The sequence below is a fragment of the Bison bison genome, unplaced genomic scaffold (assembly GCF_000754665.1).
Source record: "Bison bison bison isolate TAMUID 2011002044 unplaced genomic scaffold, Bison_UMD1.0 scf7180017864383, whole genome shotgun sequence".
Classification (NCBI taxonomy): Eukaryota; Metazoa; Chordata; class Mammalia; order Artiodactyla; family Bovidae; genus Bison; species Bison bison.
The window spans coordinates 409,727-427,773 of NW_011494955.1; the positions used below are offsets into that span (position 1 = coordinate 409,727).

At 42.5% G+C, this 18,047-nt stretch overlaps 1 protein-coding gene across 10 annotated transcripts in view; it reads left to right on the forward strand.

Moving 5' to 3' along the window:
• The window catches only part of LOC105001395 (zinc finger protein 606), a 28,838-nt gene that overhangs the window by 7,806 nt on the left and 2,985 nt on the right, over nucleotides 1-18,047 (forward strand). For 2 of the 10 annotated variants that reach the window (XM_010857641.1, XM_010857640.1), the window contains exons 5-7: nucleotides 5,457-5,583; nucleotides 5,812-5,910; nucleotides 10,570-14,838. In XM_010857641.1, the coding sequence (XP_010855943.1) occupies nucleotides 5,457-5,583; nucleotides 5,812-5,910; nucleotides 10,570-12,554 (2,211 nt within the window). In that variant the 3' untranslated portion in view covers nucleotides 12,555-14,838. Of the gene's footprint in view, nucleotides 1-5,456; nucleotides 5,584-5,811; nucleotides 5,911-6,149; nucleotides 7,282-7,467; nucleotides 7,535-10,569; nucleotides 14,839-15,784; nucleotides 16,210-17,086; nucleotides 17,157-18,047 lie in introns of those variants that run through there. The other 8 variants (XR_826861.1, XR_826862.1, XR_826863.1 and 5 more) reach the window with 8 other exon arrangements.

Here is an 18,047-nt window from a genome sequence, read left to right on the forward strand (position 1 = left end):
TCAGTCCTTCCAATGAACACCCAGGACTGATCTCCTTTAGGATGGACTGGTTGGATCTCCTTGCAGTCCAAGGGACTCTCAAGAGTCTTCTCCAACACCACAGTTCAAAAGCATCAATTCTTCGGCGCTCAGCTTTCTTTATAGTCCAACTCTCACATCCATACATGACTACTGGAAAAACCATAGCCTTGACTAGACGGAACTTTGTTGACAAAGTAATGGCTCTGCTTTTCAATATGCTGTCTAGGTTGGCCATAACTTTCCTTCCAAGGAGTAAGCGTCTTTTAGTTTCATGGCTGCAATCACCATCTGCAATGATTTTGGAACCCCCCAAAATAAAGTCTGTCACTGTTTCCACTGTTTCCCCATCTATTTGCCATGAAGTGATGGGACTGTATGCCATGATCTTTGTTTTCTGAATGTTGAGCTTTAAGCCAACTTTTTCACTCTCCTCTTTAACTTTATGGTGTCTTTTATCAGAGGAATGTTTTTTGGTGTATTTTTGTCAGATGTATCTGTTTTTGCTTATGGCTAGCATTTTATGTAAAGAAGTCCTTTATTTTAAAACAAAATCCCTTCCTGTCCTCCTTTATATTGCTTTCCTGAGGTTATTTATATGACCTCCTGACCTGATTGCTGTGTTTTCTGTCTCTTCGTATTCTGTAGATTCTTGTACTCCAAGCCTCTTGTATCATCCTGTCCTGTTTTATACTGAAACTTTCCAATCTGGGGATTAGAATTTCAGATCATTGAAAGTTCTATGTGACTACAGCCTGGATTCTCTGTCCCCTTGGCTGCTAAATTCAGTCTCCACCTGTGCAGATGTTTCTCCTGTGTTCAGGGGCCCTCCGATCTGTTTGTGTTTACCAGAGAACTGTGTGACTGTGCAGCTGAGCAGCTTTGGTTCTTGACCTCACTGCCTCCTTGTCTGTCTTCTGTCTCTCCTGACAAGTCTCATTCTAAACTGCATGGACCTGGGTGGGCCACGATCACCAGGTCAGTTCTGCCTGCAGTTTCCTGGGTATACAGCTGACTGTCAGGTCATCCACAGACCCCCTCCTCTCTGCCTGTTTTGGGCTGAAGGGGGTCTCAACTCCAGAGCGGTCACTCACCTGGGCAACCTGAGAACCTCTGACACGCTTTCCCATCAGATAGAGTGGCTGGCAGGGGGGAGGGGCAACTGGCAAAGGTAACCTGAGTACAGGCCTTTAAGCCTGATTTTCACTCCTGACTTCAGTGGCATTTAAGCCCGGAGCCTCTCCTGGGGTGCCGCTTCCACTGCAGCCCCTTCTCACGTGCAGAGTAGGTCTCTGGTATTTCATTGGTCAGCCACACTCCTGCTCCCGATCTTACAGGAATGTGTGGACCACCACATGCTGATGGCTTCTTTTCTTCACTGGCTTTTCTTTTTTTTAAAATATGGAATGCTTCACGAATTTGCGTGTCATCCTTACATAGGGGCCATGCTAATCTTCTCTATCGTTCCAATTTTAGTATATGTGCTGCCGAAGCGAGCACCACTGGCTTTTCTTTAAAACTAGGTGGTTTTGGGGACTTTGGTTAGTTGGTCCAGTGACTGAGACTGTGCTCCCAATGCTGGGGTCCCAGGTTCAATCCCTGGTCAGGGAACTAGATCCCACATGCTGCAACTAAGACCTGGCACAATCAAATAAATAAAAATAAATATTAAATATTTATTAATTTAAAATATTAAATATTAAATAAAATAAATATTTAAAAATCACCTATTTTTAAACCTGTTAGTTTCCTGTGGTGCTATAACAGATTACCACAAACAATGACTTAGAGCAACATGAATTTATTCTCTTGTTCTGGAGTTCTAAGTCTAGAATGGGACTACAGGGCTCTTATCTTCCTGGAGGCTCAGGGGAGAATTGGCTCCCTTGCTTTTACTCAGTTCTGGAGGCATCTGCATTTCTTGGCTCGTGGGCCTTTCCTCCATTGTGCATCACTCTGAACTCTGCTTCCATTGTCTCATTTTCTCTGATGCAGACCCTCTTGCCTCCTTCACTTGTAAGCACCATTGTGATTACATTGAGCCCACCTGGATAATCCAAGATAATCTCCCCATCTCGGCATCCTTAATGTAATCACATCTCTGTAACTGTGACATCTTTCGTCATGTTGAGGTAACGGTCATTAGGATGTGGACGTCTTTGGCAGGACCATTATTCAGCTGACCACAGACAGCCACATTCATCAGCCTTAGCAAATGTCACCTTTCAGCTTTCTGCCTTTGCATCTATTTGGATACCTTAAAAAAATATAGATCCTATGATAGGCCATAATGGAAAAGAGTGTTTTTTTTTAATGTATATGTATGTATAACCGAGTCAATTTGCTGTACAACAGTTATAAACAACATTGGAAATCAACTATATGTCAATAAAAATTTTAAAAAATAAGTTTTTTTTTAAAAGTTGAGTGTTAGGAAAAAATGTGTTTTATAGCAAAGCTCAGATATTACATTGTTTCACCCATGTTTGTATCTGAGACATACCCACCTTTTAGGAAATGAACACAATACCTTTATCACACCCAACAAAATTAACAGTAACTTATTACTTAGTACCAAGCCTGCATTCAGTTTTCCCCACTTGTCCCCAAGATATCTTTTGCAGTTGGTTTACTCAGATCAGGATCCAAGCAGGGATGGCACATTGCATGTATTTCATATGCTGATGAAACCAGGTCGCCTGCCTTATTGGTTTGCCTAATTTTGCCCTTGTGATGTCCTCAGATGAGTGCCTTCATCCTGCTGTCTCCTGTAGATGGATAATTGAGCTAGAGGCTAGAGCAGTTACAGGCCTTGTATTTTGGGCAAGAGTCCTTGACAGGTGGTGCCGAGCCCCTCCTGTGTTGCATCAGTGGCACAAGTCGTCTGTTGCCCCATTTCCAGACGACGTGATGGATTAGTGGGTGCAGGTGCAGCCGGCCTGATCCCTCCATCGTAAATTTCCACGTCTGCTTTTCACCTGTAGTTTGGCAGTCATCACTGATCATTCCCAGAGTGCCAGGGTCCACTGTTTTATTAGGGGTTGCGAATTCTTTCTAGTGATTTTCTTCCTTCTGTCTCTGTTAAAGGTGGTTGTTACTTTCTAAGTATTTGTGTGGGGATCTGCTGGGGTCTTTGAAGGAGTGGGAGATGAACTTGTGGCTCATTCTACCTGCTTGACTGCTGCCAGGGTGTGGGCTTGGATGTTGTTAACTGTTGAACTTTGACGCCATGTAAGTAGGTGCCACCTTCCAGGGAGATAGCATCCTAAGAGCACCCTGGGCAGGAAGCATGGCCTCCTGCCTGGGCCCCCTGTTTTGGCGAAAGCTTTCACTTTCATGTCAGATTCAAAGGATTTGTTAACAAAATAAGCCACTCGCTATATACAAATAAGTAATACAGATATTTGTCAGAGAATTATCTTACTTTCAATATACTAACATTAAAAGAGAAATAGAGTGGAGGATACATCACTAAATTGGGTTTTGACCAACATCCAGACTTAAACAGTGCTGGGAAGTCACAAGTCACAGCACATCCGGAGTCCCAACTGGGAAAAGGTTCCAGGCAGCGCATCCACTCTGTGGGTGAGACTTCAGAGATTGCAGTTCAGGTTCCTGCTTATAATCCCAGGACGGAGGCAAACTGAGATCATCATCGATATGTGACCGAACTGCAAGCCTTGTTTCATGTTCATGCTGTTTGTTTTGTCTTGTAAAACTTGGAATGTTGCTGGGGCTTGGGGTTTGGTTGGAGCTTGGTTGGCCAGGCCCCCTTTAGGGGCGCAAGGACCTGAAGATTCCTCCCTCATTTTATCTAAGGTGTTGCAAGTCTTGCACTCAGCACGCAGTTACTCCCAGTCAGGGCACTGTCCACACAGGTTAGAAGCAAGGTCAGAGACCTGTACTGCTTTGTCTCTGAAGCCTAAACAAGACTATTTTTTAAAAATTTCCCTAACACCCCTGAGTGTATCACTCTGGAAGTGCAGTGAGTTTATGCTTTGTGCACACTTAGGTTTTGTGCACTTCTCTACCTGAATGTCACATTTAAGTAAAAATGTTTACATAACCCAAAAATGTAGAGGCAGCTGCCATTAAGAAAACTGAGGCCTGGGCAGGTCTTCAAGAGGAAAACCCATTGTCATTGAGGAGTCCGAGTTTTGGGAGGGTTTCACCATAGGAGGTTGTGATCAGCAGTTGTAAATGTTTTTTGAAGTAAGAGAATCACTGGAGCAGAAGCAATTCTGTGTTTCAAGCCAGTTGTGTGAAAGGGGTGAGGGGAGCAGTTCAGACCAGTAGAGAAATCTATACTGAAGACCCAGCATGAGAGCTGGCCCTCATCAGAGATGACAGGCTTGGTTTATGAGCCATGACCCACAGGGATGGAAGGAAGGCGGCTGTATGTGGTTGGAAGAGAAGTGTTTAATAGGCTTTGTAGAGGTTCACCAGATGCTATGAGGGGAAGCACACCGCACACGTGTCCATTCAGTGGGTATTTGTCTTGAGGGAATTCTGTGCTGACCTGGAGGAGAGGACCATAGTGGATAGACAGGCCAAGAGAGAGGCCTCAAAAGGAGCAGGGGCTGTGGGGTTTGTAGCACACGTCCCACAACACACAGCTCACTCCCCACCGCCCTCATGAGGGAAGACATGCCCCTGCCCCACGCTGGAAGTGCCGAGATACCTGAGACTCACTTTGATGGCTTCAAAGGACTGTGCAGGATGCATTTGTTGCAAAAATCAGACATCCTTTAATTTTTCTAGTGGGTATTCCTGGTTGTTTTTCTTAAAAACGTCAGTTTGAACTTTTTAGAACTCAAAGTGCTTTGATAGCAACTGTTAGTGGTTCTCCTTGGCTTGGACAGCTCTGCTCAGTCCTGGCCCACCCCACCTCCAGTGCTTGGGAGGCTGTCCTCAGAAACAGTCTGGGAGTGGAAACTTCTCTCTGTGCCCAGGAAGGCAGCCTCTGAATGTTTAGAGAGCCCTTCCAGGTCCTGGATCCACTTGTGGAGCAGATGTCAGCCCCAGGCTCTCTGCTCTGTGGTCAGGGCTCATGCTCTGCGTCCATCCTGGTCCTGGTTTTAGTCTTGGTCTCACTAAGTGTCTGCAGCTCTGGAAACGCAGGAAGAACTGTCCAGATACTACCCAGTGTTACTAGAACTGAGCAAGACTTGGGAGAGAGCTGCTCATTTTTATTGTGGTTACTGTGAGCCCAGGTATCCACTTGTCTAAGAGTACATTTCAAATGCAGGGCCCTGGCTGGCTCCCAGTGAGACCTTATCCACATCAGTCAGAATATTGAATACATTCAGGGCAATTCCTCTATGTTCTGTCTCCTCCCCAACGCTGTCAGCCCTACTCCCTCCCCAGAAAACACTAGATGGAATGGGGGGCAGGGAGAGGCATCTCCAGGTTGAAGAGGAACATGTCTGGTCTTTTAGGAACCAGTGACCTTCAATGATGTGGCTGTGGACTTCACACAAGAGGAGTGGGGGCAGCTGGACCTTGTTCAGAGGACCCTGTACCGTGACGTGATGCTGGAGACCTATGGGCACCTGCTCTCTGTAGGTAAGCTGCTGGCTGGCTGAATAAATGAAGCTGTCCTTGCAATACCCTCTGCTGCTCCCTGTTTACCATCTTACATGAGCCTCAGGAGGGCTGAGGTGATCATGAGCCCTGAGGTTCAAGGATGGAGTCCCTACTGATCATAAAGTATGAAGTGAAGTCACTCATGGAAAGAGTAGGGGAAGGAGGGTTACATGACTACACAAGTCCATGTTTTTCCTCTTCATGTAGGGAATCAGATCACCAAGCCTGAGGTCATCTCCCTGTTGGAGCAAGGAGAAGAGCCATGGTCAATGGAACCAGCATATCCTCTTCAAGGCACTTGTCCAGGTGAGAGCAGGCCCCAGGTGGGAGTGAGGAACCTTCCTCCAAGCCCTACTTTTTGAGAAAAGGGCTGAGGCCATGAAGAGTTCACTTCCTCAGAAAGCATCACAGTTCCTTCCAAGAAGCTTCATCCCTTGTACTATTTTCAGAGCAAAAATGCCCACCTTCTTAACAAGGTAGCAATTTTTGTATCCTGCAGTTTCCCTCCTTACCTCTCATATTATCTGCTGTCCCTTTTGTCTAAGGTGAGAGCAGGCCCCAGGTGGGAGTGAGGAACCTTCCTCCAAGCCCTACTTTTTGAGAAAAGGGCTGAGGCCATGAAGAGTTCACTTCCTCAGAAAGCATCACAGTTCCTTCCAAGAAGCTTCATCCCTTGTACTATTTTCAGAGCAAAAATGCCCACCTTCTTAACAAGGTAGCAATTTTTGTATCCTGCAGTTTCCCTCCTTACCTCTCATATTATCTGCTGTCCCTTTTGTCTAAAAAGACTTCTCATTCAGTTACCTGCTTTTTAATTTTTTATTGCAAAACTTGTATCCTTGTAGTCACAGACTCTGCTTTCCAAAAAAAAAAAAAAAAAGTATCAAAAAGTGATTGTTTAATACAGATAATGTATCTACATGATTTAAAAACTCAAAGCTATATAAAATGGGTAAGTGAAAGGAAGTTTCATTTATACTTATTCACACTGTTCTTATCCTCCAAAGAGACACACAGAAACACACACAGGTAACCCCTTTCCTTTTACTATAAATTTTTGGTTATTTTACTAGTGGTTGTCCTGGGAATTATAATTAACATCTTAATTTGCAGCAGTTTAGTTTGGATTTTATGTAATTGTCTTTTAAATCAGATAGGAAACAAATAAAAATGCAGTTATACAGTCTTGGATTTTCCCAAGTAGTTACCTTTATTGGTGGTCTGTATTTTGAGTTATTGTTTTTTCATTTCAGTCTGAAGAACTCCTTTTAGCGTTTCTCATAGGGCAGCTTTACTAGCAAACTCTTACCTTTTGTTTTATCAGGGAAGGTCTTGATTTCTCTATTTTTGAATGATAGTTTTGCCAGGTATAGGATTCGTGGTTGACACGTTTCTTCTTTCTGTCCTCCCTGGTTTCTGATGAGAAATAAGCTGTTAATCTTGTTGAGGATCCCTTGTGTGTGATGACTTGCTTCTCTCTTGTTGCTTTCTTTGACTTTTGAAAATTTAACTACAGTGTATATATATGTGGCCTTCTAGATTCCCAGGAATATGTTAGAACTTTTCAAAGCTCCTATGCATATCTCACTCCTGAGCTTTTCCTTTCATTTTTTGGTTAGTATATCGTTTGCCCCAACTATTTTGCATCATCTCGGACAGTAATTAAAAAAAAAAAAAGACTTCTTAAAACTTGGCCTGGAAATGTTTGACAGATCCCTACTTCCTGGAAGCTTTTAGCACTGTGCAAGTTCCCACAAGTCTTTCAAGTGGGATCTTTCTGGGAATCACCAAACAGCTCAGATAATGACTATTCTTTGGGAGTGAGGCTTTGAAAAAGCTCTAGCTTTGTTCTGTTTCCTCCAGCACCAGAAATATGGGATGTTATTTTCCAAGGCTACTGCTGAGTTGAGGAGTCAGAGATGGGATTAGGGTAAGTTAAAATGCTACAAATCTGTTACTATCAAAATTAACTTATTCTCCTTGAATAAACTCTCTCTGGGTCACTGCACAGCTTTGGTTAAGCATATAGACACAATAGTTACTTTTCACCTTTCCAAAGGTGAAATACAGTACACATTGTTCTGTATTTTGTTATTTTTAATTTAACAATATACTGTGCTCTCTCTTGAGTCCTAAAGGTGGACATCTTCCTGTCCACTCTAACGAAGTGGGCTTTTGTGGGGTCTTACCTGTTGCCCCCATCTGGATCTGAAAGCCTGTACCAAGGCGTCATAATTTCCGGTAGCTTTTATGTGCTGACCTTTCTGAGTAATCATCCTGAGCCCTGTGGTTCCACCAGCTCCAGCTTTACACTTCTGCCTTCTTGCAGATCATCTCAGCTGTCTCCTTGATACTGATAGAACCAGGAATCTCACTTTCCCTTCTGGCTGGTGTCCCCGTCTTCCTGATGTGTATTCCTTGTTCAGCCTTCTGTGAATCCCCGGAGCTGGAAATGGGAAGGTCATCCTGACTCCCTGTTCTTTCCTCTCTAAGAAGGAATCTCTCTTCTCATCCAGCTCAAGTTGCTGAGTAAATTTTATTTGTTATGAGCCTCTCAGGTGGTATTTCTAGATTTACATCCCTGAAGTCTTCCATTATGAGGCCTCTGCCAGTAAATCTACAATGACTTGGATTACCTTTTAAATAATTGACTCAATTTCAAGACCTTCCTATTTTCTCTATTTTCTTTTTCTCTCGTTATTTCCTGCCTAATTCCTGGAGTTTACTCAGCTGGCATCCTTAAGGATGTGTGATGCCTTTGCTCATCACAGCTTGCTTCTGCTTGTGCCATTCTGGCAGTCTGTATTTGAGCCATGCTTGAAGGCTGAGCTCATGTCGTTTCTTGTGGGTGAAACCTTCCTGGATGGCTTCTGTCATGCTGATCTCCTTTTCTGGCCTCCCACCTGCTTAGCATCTACAGCCCCACAGTCACAGTGATGTATAGTGTTTCGATTGTCCTTTCATCACAGAGATTATAATTTACAGGTGGAAGATATGCTCAGGCCACAAATACTGGTTGTAAAGCTGGTCAGAAATTGTTTGGTCAGTGACTTGGTCAGCTACCATTTAAAAAAGTTTTTTTACTGGGAAAATTCAAAAGCTATTTGAAGATCATTCCCAGACTTCTGGGGCTTCCCTGGTGGCTCAGCAGGTAAAGAACCTGCCTGCCAATGCAGGAGATGCAAATTTGATCCCTGGGTCGGGAAGATCCCCTGGAGGCGGAAGTGCAACCCACCCCAGTGTACTTGCCTGGGAAATCCCATGTACAGAGCAACCTGGTAGTCCATGGGGTCACAAAAAATTGGACACAACTGAGCACAAAGAGGGACTCTCTAACTTCTAGGAGCGAAGCTTAAAATTGATAATAAATGCCAGTTCTTTAGCAGAGTAGAATCTCTCTCTCTTGTAATGGACTTGGGTAGTAAAAGGGGAAAATAGTATATAGTGAAGAAAGCATAAAAACCTGAAGAAAACCAGGGTCTAGGTCCATATTGGGTTCCTGTAGCTTTTAGACACCGTGGTATGTTGAATAATGATACCCTCCTCCCTCCACAAAATGTCCACATCCAAAGCTGAATATGGTGCTTTATGTGGCAAAAGTGGCTTTTCAGATGTGAGTTAAACTAGGAATCTTTTGAGATGCAAAGATTATCTTGGATTGTCCAGATGGGCCCATTGTAATCATGAGATCCTTAGAAGAGTGAGTATCAGAGACACCGATATGATTGACAGAAGTAGAGATAGGAATAATATACTTTGAAGATAGAAAGAGGAACTACAAGTCACAGAATGCAGGCAGCTTTTTAAAGCTGGGAAAAGCAAGGGTATGGATTCTCCCCTAGAGCTTCTGAAGGAAAGCTATTTTGATTTTAGCCCAGTGAAAGCCGTTTATAGCCTCTGACTTTCAGACTGTGAGATGGGTGATTTGTTATAGCAGCAATAGGAAACTAGGAGACACCCTTCCGTTGCTGGAGGACTGATAACTCAGGGTGATGATAGGTGGCTTCCACGTATTGAATTTGCCAGACATTTTGTTGGTTTTACAATCTCATTTAGTCTTTGGAAAACTCACCTAAGGAGAGTGGCAGAGCCAGTAATTAAATACAGATTATCAGACTGTAACTCCTGTACCTTTTTCATTGCAGTATTCTGTCTTTCAAGTCTGTCTCTTCTGCCATCACTCTACAAATTATTCTGCAGTGTTAAAAGAACTTTAGGAGTATCCTTAAACTTTGTGATTTTTGCCCTTTGGGCAGATGGTTTTGTGTTACTGAGTGAACTCTGTGGAATAGGAAATAAGGCTTGACGCCTTGTTGGTGATACTTTCACTTAACACCCCTCCTTTTTTTGGTAGGTGTCAAAATAGGAGAGCAATAGGACATTATAACATAGAAATTAATTGACGTGCTTTAATAATTTAAATATTAGTTGCTGAGGGGCTGCTTGTTCATATGTCTTTTGCTTAACCAGTTGTTATTTTTTCACCTTAGTAGTATTGAATGTGTCAGGATCCTCCAGACAACACCACCCCCCCTCCACCAAGTTCAGTAATTCTCTGGAAGTACACACTGGACTCAGAAGGCATTAAACTCAGGGTAGTGGATTGTTACAGTGAAATAATACAGAGCAGCATCAGCAGAGGGTAAGGTGTGTGGCGCTAAGTCCAGAGGAAACCAAGTGCAGGTTTTCAATAGTCACTTATTCTAGTCCTCCTTTACATGGGGAAATGTTCCTAAATGGGTTTTATTCATATTCATTACGCGTTTTGTATTCTATTTAACTACTTATGCTCACTCTTTACTATTTTCCTCTTTGTGGTTATGATGTTTCTCTGGGTTACCAGTCTATTTGGAAACAAGTTCACAGTTGCCTTTTCAATAACATGGACAATAAATCTTACCTTGTCCACCCTACTCTTAGAATTTGTTTCTCTATACTCTCATGGACTTTTTCTATTTATTTCAGAATGGATGAAAAATCTTGAAAGCAAAGCATTGATCCCAACACAGAGCATACTTGAGGAGGAACAGTCCCATAGCATGAAGTTGGAGAGATACATATGGGATGATCCTTGGTTCTCCAGGTTAGAAGTTTTGGGATGTAAAGACCAATTAGAAATGTATCACGTGAACCAGAGTACAGCTATGAGGCAGATGGTCTTCATGCAAAAGCAGATACTATCTCAAAGAGGCTCTGAGTTCTGTGAACTTGGAGCAGGGTGTAGCCAGAGCTTAAACATTGTTCCATCTCAGAAAGTTTCTCAAGTAGAACATTTCTATAAGCCTGATGTAAATGCTGAAAGTTGGAGATGTAACTCAGCCATAATGTATACTGATAAGATTACCTGTGAAAATAATGAGTATGACAAAGCCTTCTACCAGTCCATGCAGCCTGTTCACCCTGCAAGGGTACAAACTGGAGATAATCTTTTAAAATGTACTGATACTGTTAAATCTTTCAATCATATACTGCATTTTGGTGATCATATGGGAATGCATACAGGAGAAAAACTCTATGAATATAAGGAATGCCATCAAATCTTTAACCAGAGCCCATCATTTAATGATCCGGGAATTCATATTGGAGGAAACCAGTATGATTACAAAGAATATGAAAACATCTTTTACTTTTCATCCTTTATGGAACATCAAAAAATTGGTACTGTAGAGAAAGCATATAAATACAACGAATGGGAGAAAGTCTTTGGGTATGACTCCTTCCTTACACAACATACAAGCACTTACGCTACAGAGAAGCCTTATGAATATAATGAATGTGGAACATCTTTCATCTGGAGTTCTTACCTTATCCAACATAAGAAAACTCATACTGGAGATAAACCCTATGAATGTGATAAATGTGGAAAGGTTTTTAGGAATCGTTCAGCCCTTACTAAACATGAACGGACTCACACTGGAATAAAACCTTATGAATGTAATAAATGTGGAAAAGCCTTCAGCTGGAATTCTCATCTTATTGTACATAAGAGAATTCATACAGGAGAGAAACCTTATGTATGTAATGAATGTGGGAAGTCTTTCAACTGGAACTCCCATCTTATTGGGCATCAGAGAACTCATACTGGAGAGAAACCTTTTGAATGTACTGAATGTGGGAAATCTTTCAGCTGGAGCTCCCATCTGATTGCCCATATGAGAATGCATACTGGAGAGAAGCCCTTTAAATGTGATGAATGTGAAAAAGCTTTTAGGGATTACTCAGCCCTTAGTAAACATGAAAGAACTCACTCGGGAGCAAAACCATATAAATGTACTGAATGTGGAAAATCCTTCAGCTGGAGCTCCCACCTTATTGCCCATCAGAGAACTCATACAGGAGAGAAACCCTATAACTGTCAGGAATGTGGCAAAGCATTCAGAGAACGTTCAGCCCTAACTAAACATGAAATAATTCATTCTGGGATTAAGCCCTATGAATGCAATAAATGTGGAAAATCCTGTAGCCAAATGGCTCACCTTGTTAGACATCAAAGAACTCATACTGGAGAAAAGCCCTATGAATGCAATAAATGTGGAAAATCCTTCAGCCAGAGCTGTCACCTTGTTGCTCATCGGAGAATCCACACTGGTGAGAAACCCTACAAATGTAATCAATGTGAAAGATCCTTTAACTGTAGCTCTCATCTTATTGCTCACCGGAGAACTCATACTGGAGAGAAACCATACAGATGTAACGAGTGTGGAAAAGCATTTAATGAGAGTTCTTCCCTTATTGTACATCTGAGAAACCATACTGGAGAAAAACCCTACAAATGTAATCATTGTGAGAAAGCTTTCTGTAAGAATTCTTCTCTTATTATTCATCAGAGAATGCATAGTGGAGAGAAACGCTTTATATGCAACAACTGCGGAAAAGCCTTTACTGGTCACTCAGCCCTCCTCCAACACCAGAGAATTCATAGTGAAGAGAAACTCTGTGAATTGAATTGATGAGGTTTTTATTTTATTGTACACTTGATAATACACTGAAAAAACCCTATAAGTATAATCAAGCGGGGAAATTTTAATAAGAGTTTAGTAAGACTTCTCCCCCTATTAATCAGTAGAAATTATCTTTGTAGAAGAAACCTGTGAATGAAAAGAATAAGTAAAAGCCTTCCACAGTTCTGTAGCCCTTGCTTAAAATCAAATAAGTACAATGAAGAGAACTCGAGACTCCCCTCATGGTTCACCAGGAATCCTACTTGAGCAACATGAACATAGGGAATGAAACAGCTATTAGTGAGATCTCTACTGTTTGTGGCTCAGAGTGCATTGTTATGGAAAAAACTTTATCCTAGAAAAGTATTTTCAACTGGAAATACACTGTTTTGCATCCAGATGGAGTACTGAATGGAAGCCTTACAATAACATTTGTGCATCATTATGGAAACACAGATTGTGCTATTGTAAGAGGAGGGTCTGGGTGCCCTTTAAGAATAGAATATGGAATACTAAACCTGAATTTAAGAAAAGAATAGTATTGAGTGGGATATTTACTGTTGATCAAGATTAGCCTTAGGAAAGAGTAGTAAATGAGATTACTAATGACGGAAAGGTTACTGTGCAGAAGTATGAGACTGATGTTCTTGGAACACAAGGTGATAGTTCCTAACCCAGTGTGTCAGTGTCCATGGTTTACTTATGACTGCAGTCGGACAATTAGTTTGTAATCTGTTCTAGGCAATCACATAAGTTATAATTATGGACACTGAGTCAGAACACATAACATAAAGGAATAAAAAGGACACGAAACTGTATATACATATCCACTAGAACATCTGAATAGTGTATTTGCATAAGGACTGGAAATACTCATGGGTAAATTAACCTAATAAGATTTTAAGTTTTACAAACACATACAGCACTTACTGTGTACTAGACTTTTTTTTAAATGCTTTTCAGATATTAACTTATTCAGTCCCCTTAATTCTATAAGATAGGAACTATTATTATCTCAATTTTACAAGTGGGGAAACTGAGGCACAGATCATAAGAAACCTACCTAAGGACACACAACTAGTTAGGAGTAGAGAGATTGACTCCAGAGTTCATGTTTATAACCACTGTGTTACGCTGCCTCTGCAGTGATTTTTTTTTTCCCCTTAATGTGTTTTTTAAAATTTTCTTCACTGTTTTTATAGTAGATATTTGGTAATAAAAATCAAATTCCTAAACAATGAGAAAGTTATCTGGCTCTTTGCCTGTGGAATTTCTGGTAATATGAGAGCAAAGCTCCCTTTGAAATATGAAGTCTAGATTGGATGTTGAGGATCACTGCATTTTCTGGGCTCTGGTTTCCCAAGAATTTCACCACCTCCATCCCTGAAGATTATAGTCGACCAGGGGCTGGAGGACTCGCTGGAGGTTTGGGCAAATCAGAGGAATGCCCCTTGATGGGTTTAGAATTACCCTTCATGAGGCAGAGGGCAAGAAACACCTCTGCACAGGAAATCCCCATTTCTCAAGGTCTCCCTGGGATGCAGTGTTTCCTTATCTTCTCTAGATGAAAAGATTGCTTGATAGTAGGGAGGACTCAGAAGGGAAGAGAGATCATCAATCATCTCATAAAGTGAGGAAGTTTCTCTGCTCAGAGTGGAAAGAGGGGGTAAGATGAATAGGAGGACTTGGGTGGTATTTCTTTGGTTCACAAATATTTCCTGTGTTCCCCTAAAGTTGGGCCATTATTTGGGACCAACAATCCTTCCTGGATAGGTTTCAACGGTATTGGTTAGAAATCCAGGGTACAGAAAGTTCATCTAGTTCTCTAGGGGTCCATGACGCTCCAAGGGGTGAGAAGCAGTCACCTGCTGGTATTGTGGGATGCTGTGTTCACTATCTGATGCCTATAGCTGGTGCTTATATAGGTGGTATCTGATCTTACCTTAATGTATAGTTAACCCAATAAATGTTGCAGGGGTAAATTAATTGGATTTCTCATGTGATTTGTGCAAAGATCATTGAAGAGTCTAGAGCTATCAGCATTATCTCTGTAAGAGAAAGCAATCTAATGTATCAAAGAGTTGTACTGCCAATATATGGGAATTGTATTCTAATACCCAAAGAAATACACTTGGAGTGAACCCAGATTCTCTTGATTTAGTGACTCCAGAGGGTTTTGGAAGTCATATACAATATTCCACATGCATCCTCGTAAGTTCTTCTGTAACTATATTACCAAGCCTAGTATTTTTTAAAAAGTATTTCTCTTTAAAAATTTTGTTTATTCATTTGGTTGCGGCAGGTCTTAGTTGCAGCATGCAGGATCTTGTTTAGTTGTGACATGTGAGAGCTAGTTCCCTGACCAGGGATGGAACCCAGGCCTCCTGCATTGGGAGCATGGAATCTTAGCCACTGGGCCACTGGACCACTTTAGGAGGTCCCCAAAAAATATTTCTAAAAGGGCCTCCTGGACTTCTAAAGGGTTGTTCTAAAAGGATCCCAGTCTTGTGTTTCCTCCTAGGAGGATTCCCTATCTCCCTACCACCTATCATACAACCTCATGTGCCCAGGACTCCCAGGTCCCCTCTTACCTCCCTTATTCTCACCAAAACATGGCTCAGTTCATTGCCCTTTTGATACCCCTGCTTCACTCTTCCCCAGCTCTGAAACCTTCTGGGCCCGGTGGGAAGTCTCCATTCATCCATCATCTGCTGAAACACGAGTCTCCTCTTTGCACAGCACCTCTTAAGATCCTTGCAGGGAGTGGCTGCTTTCTCCCCTGCTCTTCTTCACTCGTTGTTCTCCCTTTTTGTTCTCCCGCCCTTGGATTGTTCTCCCTCCCTTTTCTCTAAAACAGTGCTGACTCTTGGAAGATCAGACTGTCATATCACTCCTGCTGCTTTGTTGCAGTCACCTTATGAATGGTTCGCTTGTCTGCAAAGATTTCTACTCTTGCAGTATTGCATCCAAGACCACCCCCATCATACTCCCAGTCCCACTCTCCGTGTAGACGACCTTCCCATGTCCTGACCTCACAGCTTTTCAACCTCTCTGCTAGTGGTTTTGCCTCCCACCCAGCCTGCAAGACACTGCCATTGTCGTCCCTAGGACCATTCCATTACCAGTGGCTAGGACCTGCCCACCATCTGCTTCAAGTATCTTTTCCTATGCTAGTTGGCTATTTAGTACCAAGATTCCAACAATCCCTTGACTGAAGCTTCCTTCTGGGTTGCTCCCAGCAGATGACTTTGCTTCCTGTTTCCTGAGTGAATAGGAGCCACCAGCAGAGGCCTTCCATGGTAGGTCTCCACCCCCTCTACCCACTCGCGGTAACGTCCGTGCCTTCCCACTGGTGCCTTTATACAAACTGACTGTTGGCGCCAGAGCCTGTTCCGTGTCCACTGCCTCAGGACATTGTTCCTGCAAGTTTCCCTTATCTCTTGTATCATCAGGTTTTCTATATATACTGAGTTATCCCCATTGATGTGCAAACATACTTTAAAAAAAGAAAACCCTCTAGCTCCTGTATCAGTCTCTGCCTTGTTACAGAATTTCTCAAAGGTGGTCTCTTTTTGCTGTCTTCATTTCCCTTCCATTCTTTCTTCTGCTCAGCCATTCAGTTGTGTCTGTCTCTGTGAACACATGGACTGTTGCCCACCAGTCTCCTCTGTCCATGGAATTTCCCAGGCAGGAATACTGGAGTGGGTTGTCATTTCCTCCTCCAGGGGATCTTCCCGACGCAGGGATTGAACTGACGTTTCCTGTGTCTCCTGCATTGGCAGGCAGATTCTTTACCGCTGAGGCACTGGGGAAGCCATTCTTTCTTGAACCCACTCCAAAACCTACCTTGCTGCCACATGTCCTCCACATTGCTGAATCCAGGGGTCAGCTCTGTTTTCTTCCTTGACTTTAGCAGCAGCATCTCAAATTCTCAGGTGATGGTCCTCTCCTCCCTGAAGTACGCTCACCTGGCTTTGGGGCTCGACCCTGCCCCTCTGGCCTGCACTTCAGGTCCCCTTTGCTGTTTCCTCCCCACTTCCCGTCTGCTCACACTACCTTGGCCTCACCCAGTCTTGGGGCTCTATAAACACCACAGGTATGCTGTTGAATCTCCCTTTACGTCTACAGTTTGGTGAGTTTTGAAAAAAATGTCCATATCCTTGTAACCACCACTACAGTAAAACTAGAGAATTTTTTCCCTTCTCCAGAAAGTTCCCCATGTCTCTTCACAGTTAATCCCCACCACAACCCTAAGACCTGGGCAGCCACATGTCTGTTTTGTGAATATACATTAGAACTGTCTTTTAGAGTTTTCTAAAGGTAGAATTGTACAGTGTTCTATTTGTATCCTACATTTGTATCCAGATACTTTGGCTCAGCATGATTTTGAAGGCTCCTCCACGTTGTAGTGTGTGTCAGTAGCTTGCTTTCCGTTATGTGGATGAGCCACAGCGGTCATTCTGTTCACCTGTAGATGGACATTACCTTGAGCCCAGCTCTGGGCCAGTGTAAATACAGCTGCTCTGGATGTTCTTTTTCAGTGTTATTTGTGTGTGCAGGTTTTCATTTATCTTGGGTAAAACCCTAGCAGTGGAGTAGCTGAGTCATATGGTAAGTATATGATTAACTTCATAAGCTACTTCTATGGGCCTTTTCATCTGATGTCTTTATTCTGTTTTACATTCTGGGAAATTTATCTCTTCTTTTGTTAAGATTTCATCTATGTATTTAAATTTTTTCTCTTTTTAAGACTCCTATTATTTACACTTAGATGTTAGCACGTTTGTGTCTGTTGTCAATATGTCTTACCTTTGCTTTCATGTTCTCTAATTCCTTTTTCTTTCTTTCCTCTGGACATTTCCTGTTTGCTATGCTAGTTTGCTAATTTGTTTCTCAGCTGTCTATTTGCTACTTAATTCCTCTAATTGTATCTTCATTTCAACAACTGTTTTACATATCTAATATTTCCTCTTGGTTATCTTTTATATGTTATTAGTCTCATTCCCTATTGTTAATGTCATGCCTTATCTCTCTAAATGTATGTTACTACTTTAAAATTTTGGTCCATCTGTTCTAATATATGTGCCTCTGATAGAATCTGTAATCCAGTGTGCTGTTTTTCTTTTGGAAATAAGTATGCTTAGAAACTTGCTTATTTCCTTGGCCAGTGAGCACATTTATTTCTCTTGTTTTCATCAGCTACTTGTTTTTATGCATACATGGGACGGGATCAGATCCTGGTCCCTATGAACCCCAGTGAGTTCAGGGTTGGGAGGATGGATCCTGGGATGGGGAGGTGAAGGCACCAGAAAGCTAGTCGGTGACTTCTTACCTCCCAAGGTAACTCTGAAGTGTGATCCGCAAGCCCGGGGCTTCGTAGAGTCAGGGTGGAAGAACACGTGCCTGGTGTCACGGAGCCTCTGCCTGTTTCTCAGCTACTCCCAAGCACGAGTTACTGCCCAGCCTTGACTCCAGCCCTCAGCGACCTGGACCGGAGCTGTT